Source organism: Pimephales promelas, chromosome 17, assembly GCF_988280905.1.
Source record: "Pimephales promelas chromosome 17, fPimPro1.hap1.1, whole genome shotgun sequence".
Classification (NCBI taxonomy): Eukaryota; Metazoa; Chordata; class Actinopteri; order Cypriniformes; family Leuciscidae; genus Pimephales; species Pimephales promelas.
In genome coordinates, this window is record NC_142785.1 from 32,411,017 (window position 1) to 32,418,744 (window position 7,728).

The 7,728-nt window shown below is 37.0% G+C and overlaps 1 protein-coding gene across 1 annotated transcript; it reads right to left on the bottom strand.

Moving 5' to 3' along the window:
• Positions 1-239: 239 nt before the first annotated feature.
• Positions 240-6,001, bottom strand: LOC148971548 (uncharacterized). The gene is made up of 6 exons (XM_089121922.1): positions 5,959-6,001; positions 5,742-5,802; positions 5,319-5,387; positions 2,414-2,827; positions 407-796; positions 240-322 (listed from the first exon to the last, which is right to left on the bottom strand). The coding sequence occupies exons 2-6, from the start codon at positions 5,785-5,787 to the stop codon at positions 240-242; spliced, it is 1,002 nt and encodes a 333-aa protein (XP_088978048.1). The 5' UTR covers positions 5,788-5,802; positions 5,959-6,001.
• Positions 6,002-7,728: the final 1,727 nt, after the last annotated feature.

Below are 7,728 nucleotides of genomic sequence, written 5' to 3' on the forward strand. Positions count from 1 at the left end.
AGATATGTATCCATACATAGACCAGTAATTGAATGTGCTTCTCCAGTGGTTGTCGAGTGTGTTGTAGTTATTACACGGGTCATAATCTGTTGATGATGAGACCAAAACAAATAAACACAATGTGACTTTGTAATAGTGAAAACCATGTGCAACCATTTAAACTGTATTGCAAATATACTTAATTGAAAAAAAAAAACAGATCATTTTTAATAACACTCATTTATTCGTTCATATATTATTTACAACTTACTCAAGTTGATGGTGGATCCAGTGAATATATCTGGACTCACAGTGGAAACCGCCTGTGAAATAGTGCTGACATCTAAAAAGAAGGAAATTCATGACATGACAGAAATCATTTACAAAATGGTATGAAATACTGAAATAAATGAGAAAATCACAGTACCTGTGCAGTATCCTGAACAAAACATTTGTGGATTCCCAAGTTCATAGACATAGTAATTGCCTGGACACGCTTTCACTCTGATGGGGGTTGTCGTGAAATCACAGCAGCTTCCCCAATAATACCGTGCACAGACCTCCCTGATCACCACTCCATCCTCTATCTGAGGGTGAGGATCAATGAGCCTCAGATTAAAGTATGTGTTACAGGTGTATGAAGTAATGCAGGTCTCTGACATCCGGATGTCCATTCCATAGTAGAAAAGCCGGTACCAGCCATTCCAGGAGAAACGTTCATCACAAATGTAATTTCCACTTTCATTGTTGGCTCTCCAGGGACGATCCAGAGACTCATAGTTGTAGCAGGGATCACTGCTGATGCTTTGGAAAGTAACTGTTATGGAGTTTGCAAAAGTACTGTTAAAATGAATTACATCCTAAAGAGCATAAGAGTTTTATACCATAAGACCAGTTATGATGGTTAATTACATAATTTTGAGCAATTATATTGTAACCAGTGGTGTACTGTCTGTCAGGCTAAAGTGAGGCAAGTCTGTCTGACTGTAGAACGGGACAGAGCAACACCTGAGGAGGGGCTACATATCACAATGTTTTTAAATACATTTTTAGTTTAAATATTAATTAGTGAACAAATTGCCTAAAGCAGTGGTTCTCAACCGGTGGGCCGCGACACACTCTCTATGGGTTGGGGGCACGAGTAGGCTACAGAACGAACGTCCGATTCATCAAGAATGAGAAAGATGTTTGTGAATGGGTCATTGAATCTTTGACTCAGCCCATTCGCTCAAAACACTGAATCAACACGTTTGACTGTTGCTGTGAGATGTGCTAGGCTGTGATCTTTGTTTGGATTCATCAGATATATTTTCGCTGCTAAAATATACCAAAACAGTTTTTATTTAGTCTAAAATGTAAGTGAATTAATATTATTAACTTGTTTGTTGAACTGTCATTAGTGTCACGTTTTCAATCGTGAGGTGATGGTCATTAAGTGATGGTCGTTAGGTGGTCATGTGATGTATGTTGTTGGTTGCTCAAGTGTAGGCCTATTCATTTAACTGCAGTATGTCGATTTAATTTATTCATGTGTGCTGCGCTCATAGACTTCAGAAAACGGCACTCATTTGTTTGATTTCTCATCAAAAAGGTGCGCAAGCCTCAAAAGTTTAAGGTCCTTTCACCCAGAGTGAGTCTTCGGGGTTTTTTTGTTTGTTTTTCATATTCGTCATTTTGTGCGCTTTAATCCATTGTGGAGACTCTATATTCGTTTCATTGAAATCACAAAGTAAAATCCACACAAACATATAACTGACAAACATAATCGGTTTTAATCAGAGGGAAAAGTTCTGGCAAACTTGGCAAAAGTTCTGCGACTATTGAAATGCTTGCATGTAATTGTCGGATGTAATTGTCGCTATTAAACGAAAAATTAAACACAATGTATTATTTTAATCGATTGCTGGACATCGATATGTTATTGTACATAGGTGTACATCTGATTTATGATTTAGCATAATATATTAGCATAATGATTAGCATAATGATTATAATTAGCATAATGATTTAGCATTGTACTATTAGCGATATGAAACAAACACATTTTTCGCGCTGCCTGTGAATGTCCTGAATGCTTTGCAGAAAAACAGGCGCCACTATAATTTAATTATTAATTATATAATGTTAATTATTGGGGCGAGTTTGGCACTGGGGCACCAACTGCAATGAACCAGCTTTGGGGGGGCCCAGCTTGCAAAAGGTTGAGAACCTCTGGCCTAAAGTGTGATTTGAGGAATTGTGTGACTAAGAGATCTAGATGCTATTGATCTGTAACATAACCAACTATACAGAATGGATAATGAACTGCACACCACTGATTCTAAAACATACTTATTTCATAATACAAAAGATGTGTGTTAAATTATCTAATAGTTCGAGCATTTTCACTTTATCATGACATAAAAAATCCAAAAGATAAGATTGAATATTGTACCTGCACAGTACATCGGCTGGGGGGATGATATGACGGGTTTGACAAATTCATAGATGTAATAATCTCCTGGACAGGCTTTGACTCGGATGGATGAGGAACTGAAGACGCCACTATAACTGTAATACTCCCCCCAATACCAAAATGCATCAGTTCCCATGACTTCACGGGTCACCACTCCATCCTCAAGTGTTGGATGAGAACCGTTGAGATACAGTCCAGTTTCTCCACCACATCCCACAAAACTCACACCCCACTCAGACATCTGGGCACTTTCTCCATTCAGATACAGCCGATACCAGCCGCTCCATTCAACAAGAGTGTCGTCATGTCCAGAGTACTGATTTGAGCTTTGCCGTATGTCTCTCCAGGATTCATCAAGAGTGTTATAATCATAGCATGGATCAGTTGTAGGTTCTGAGAGAAAAAGAAAAAAAGACTCATTCACTACGGTGACAAACACAAGAGCTCAGGTAAACATCTAAAAAAGTTTACCCTACTTCCGGTCTCGGCGGCTATTTTGTGAAATAGGCCATATTCTCCTCTGAACTACCTCATTTGCTTTTTCTACTGTATAGAAAAAAATAACAATAGCGCTATTCATTCTCGAGGCAGCCATTATGTTTTCATACCCCACAGCCAAACAACAGCTGTCCACACTCTCGGAAGACGCCACTTTTACCCCGTGTGACGACGCGTGAGTGAACTCAACCCCTGTGCATCTGGGACCGCCATGTTCCTCACACACCAAAAAAAAAAACCATACAAAAATAATAAAAAAACTCTCTAAACCATACACGAAAAGAAAAAGATAGAAAAAAGAAAACACAAGCACGAGTCACCACTCGCGCTCACACTCACAAACTCCCAGCATGCACTCCGATAAAGAGAGAGAGAGAGATGTCATAGAACTTGATTTACAAAGACCGCAAATTATAGGCCTACATAAAATGTGGATAACAGACACATGTTGGTCCTTCCCCAAAGCGAGAACATGTTATGTAGGTCTATATGTTTTATATATTGTTTGCCGAGTCAACACCGTTCATAAGAGATGCAGCTCTGAAGAGTTTAAGTGAACATTATATTCACAAGTTACTGTAGGAGCAACAATTATACACTCGTCTCAATTATTCCAGATTCCTCACCTGCACAATCCACAAGAAGACCATCATCATTCAAAGAAGCCACTTGAATGTGTCCTGACAGTGTGTCCCTTAGGCTAAGCAGATATATGTGTGTACATAAATAAGCATTGATATTTAAACTAGATGTCTCACTATGCAATTTTTACTATTTTTTATTATTACTCATTTGTTTTTGTTTTTTATGCCCAGGAATGGCTTCCCCTCATCTGCAAACTACTGTATACCTTCAGTATATTATTCCATTAATAAGAGCAAATATTTTACATACTACCATATATCTGTCACGGTGTAGAGTGCAGGAGTGCAGGCAGAAGGAACAGGTGGAGTCCAGATTCACACAAAGATACTCATTTAATTCAAAAGACAGGCAGGAAGACAGGATTTCACCAAGTAACATTCAACATCGACCGACCAAGACAGACTGAATGAGATGGAACTAAATACACAGAGGAATCAACCAAAAACAAGGTGCAAACAGGTGAAGATGATGAAACAAGACGAGAAACAGGTGGCTGATAAGGGAGTGAGATCGGGAGTAGAGACAAAAGGATCCTGGGAAGTGTAGTGCTGATGACAAGACAGACTAGTGCAGACGAGGACTGTGACAATATCAGTGTAGTATTGGAATATGTTACAACTGCAACTAACACATGGCATTTTATATTTAATTTCCTATATGCCATAGATTTTATATGACATATTAAAAGGTTAGTTCACCCAAAAATGAAAATTAAGTCATTAATTACTCATGCTGTTCCAACCCCGTAAGACCTTCGTTCATCTTCGGAACACAAATAAAGATATTTTTGATTGAATCTGAGAGCTGGATCAGTCCTAGATAGACTGCCTAAGGGACTGGCTCTTGACGGCCCATAAAGTCATTAAAGAAAAGGTTTAAATGTTCCATGTGCCTACAGCGGCTCAATTATAAGTTTATCAAGCGACGAGAATACTTTTTGTGCGAAAAAAACATAAATAACGACTTTATTCCACTATTCCATTACTTCCTTATGGGCGCATGCGCGAGAACTGAGACGAAGACGTTCTCCTTCGTCTACTTTTTGTTACCGGCTGCTCACCGCTTAGGAGTTTTACCGCCCCCTACCGTATAAGATGATATGCTGATATAGCTGGAAGCGCAAAACTTTCTGTTTACAAGCAGAGGAAGATGCGCGCTGTACATACGCTTTTCAATTAGCGTATTTTCCGCACTACAAGGTGCACTTAAAAGCCTTTAATCTTCTCAAAAAACGACAGTGTTCCTTATAATCCGGAGCGCTTTATATATGGATCATCATTTTATACGGTAGGGGGCGGTAAAACTCCTAAGCGGTGAGCAGCCGGTAACAAAAAGTAGACGAAGGAGAAGAACGTCTTCGTCTCAGTTCTCGCGCATGCGCCCATAAGGAAGTAATGGAATAGTGGAATAAAGTCGTTATTTATGTTTTTTCGCACAAAAAGTATTCTCGTCGCTTGATAAACTTATAATTGAGCCGCTGTAGGCACATGGAATATTTAAACCTTTTCTTTAATGACTTTATGGGCCGTCAAGAGCCAGTCCCTTAGGCAGTCTATCTAGGACTGATCCAGCTCTCAGATTCAATCAAAAATATCTTAATTTGTGTTCCGAAGATGAACGAAGGTCTTACGGGGTTGGAACAGCATGGGGGTGAGTAATTAATGACTTAATTTTCATTTTTGGGTGAACTAACCCTAAATAAATACATAATCTTCCAGAATGATATATCACATTTTATTACCAGTCGTTATGTCCGTGGTTGTAGTTTCCGTGGTTTGGATTGTGGTCGTCTCTGCTACAATACTTACAACTGAAAAAAAAAAAGAATAGACTATTACATAAAAACAACTCTAACGTATACAGAAGACACATGTAAATATATTTCCCTGCACAAGTGATATGAAACATATGAAACAAAGTCACAATTGTGAGATATAAAGATTGTCAGACATTTATTAGGCTAATGCATTTGGATGGAAATGACATGAGTGTGTTACGAGGGATTTGTTCCGATATAATGACTGAACACAAAGCAAGCAATTGTTTGAGATTTGTGCAGTTCATCAATGTCACAAATTGTGTCTGGCTTCGGGTTTTGTGTTACAATAGAACTGCAGTGTATATTAATTCACTAATTTTATATGACAGATCATAAAACACTCACCATTAATCAGCAGCAGCGACACACACAGTGAGATCAGAAACCTCATTGTGACGAACAGCACCTGTGCACACGCACACACACGCATGAAATATGTTTCTTATATGTGGTTGTTGTTTTTATTATTTCTTTGTTGTGCACATATTTAAAAGAACTTTAAGATTCACTCAAATATTTAAATAAGAAACAGCCCAACAGGATAAAACAGAAGAAACTTTACCTGAGGTCAGATGCTGCTGCAGAGCAATCTCAACACAGTGATGCTGAACTGCAGATCTCACAATCTCATCAATGCCTTTAATACCTGTAGGTGGACCTTTACTGGAACAAGATGTCATTTCTCAACAATATCTTAAACCAGTTATTCATGTGACATTGAGATATTTGTTATTTAGACTGACAGTTTCCTTGTGTACATCTGCATTCAGAAATACATTCTGTCTCTCTGCTCGAATAGATGTGAATATAGATGGAATGTTTTTGGAATGTTTTTTATGAATTTGTTTAGCACTTTTCCAAAAGCAAATGTACAAAAATAGTACCTTAAAACACATGTGAGTGACCCAAAATCCATGTTAATTTAATGATGGTAATAATTATTAGTTTAAATTATGGTTTCATTAAAAGCTTTTGAGTTCACCCCTAAGACATCTTGGCCGCATCTTTGAGATTCTGATATGTGTGTCATCAGTTTTTCTATAATGTTCATGCATGGATACATTTGAGTTCACATTGTGAATGCTTGAGTCTGTTCTTGTGTCTTCTGAATGTGAACATGGTCTAACAATGGTGAAAAATGTGAGTGTGAAAAAATTGTAATGTGTGTGAGAACAGGTGAAATGTGTTTACAGTTTTGAGAAATGTGTTGTTGTCTTAAGAACTGAATGAATTGTTATTGTGAATGTAGTGTGTTAGTATGCATAATTAAATATTTTTATTTTTAGTATGCATAATTTCTTTTTTGATTGCTAATACATTTTTGGCAAGCTGAATAAATGAACATTTCTCTATTATGAAGCATGAATTAATGAACAGGAGTGTATTTTCAATTATTGTTTATTGCTCATTTATTTTTTGCATTAGTTATAAAGTTAACCAGTTATAGTTCATATGCAGTAAATCTGGCACTAATATATAAAGAATATTTTATCCTCTGAACTATACAGTAAAGTATGAGCATGATTGATTGTGTTGTCTAACCTGATATTCAACTTCGCTGTCATTTTTAACATTTCAGAGTTTTTAGGAAACCAACCGAATGGATTCCAGACGGTAAATGATGAAGTCACCAAAGTGCAGTTGTCAGTGGGGTTTTTTTTTTTTCCATTCATTTATGCAAATGCAGTTGATCTGGATTCTCCAAATCTACTTACAGTACGTGACTGTCACTGCATTAACAGTCTTTTATTTTATTTTGCATTATCACACAATGGCAAATACTGTGTGGTAATTGCAGTTTCTGAACATTTTTTCAAATGGGCAAAATAATCATGTTAAAACCAATCAAAGAATTCAGTAGATAATGATTATGTGATTGATTATTATTATCGATAAAGACAATAAGACACTCCTCTATGAATGTACAGCACGGACATGAACATTGTTAGCTGATCGTATTGTCTCTCAGTAAAGCTCAAACCTCATGTACAAAACAGACACACTGAAGAGGACGAATATTGTTCAATTATTCCCTAAACAAATGATTGATTAACAACTAATTGAATTAAAATGGAGACAACTTTGACCCAAATGTTCATCACAAGCTTTTGTGTCTCTAAGATAAATGGATGTTAAGTCAAGTCACATTTACGTATATAGCGCTTTATACAATACAGAGTGTTTCAAAGCAGCTTTACAGAGATAACAAAATGCAACAAAGTTTGTTTCCAGAAGAAAGAAGCGTAACAGTCCAGCTTAAGTAAGTTCAGTGATGTTTCATTTAGTTGTAAAAGTTGTTAATTCAGTTTATTTATATATAGCCGCTCTGGAG

Coding starts and splice junctions, on each gene's coding strand:
- LOC148971548 (XM_089121922.1), bottom strand. CDS start 5,787: ATGAGGTTTCTGATCTCACTGTGTGTGTCGCTGCTGCTGATTAATG. Junction 797..2,413: donor CCAGCCGATGTACTGTGCAG/GTACAATATTCA, acceptor ACTCCATAACAG/TTACTTTCCAAAGCATCAGC. Junction 323..406: donor TTGTTCAGGATACTGCACAG/GTACTGTGATTT, acceptor CCTTCTTTTTAG/ATGTCAGCACTATTTCACAG.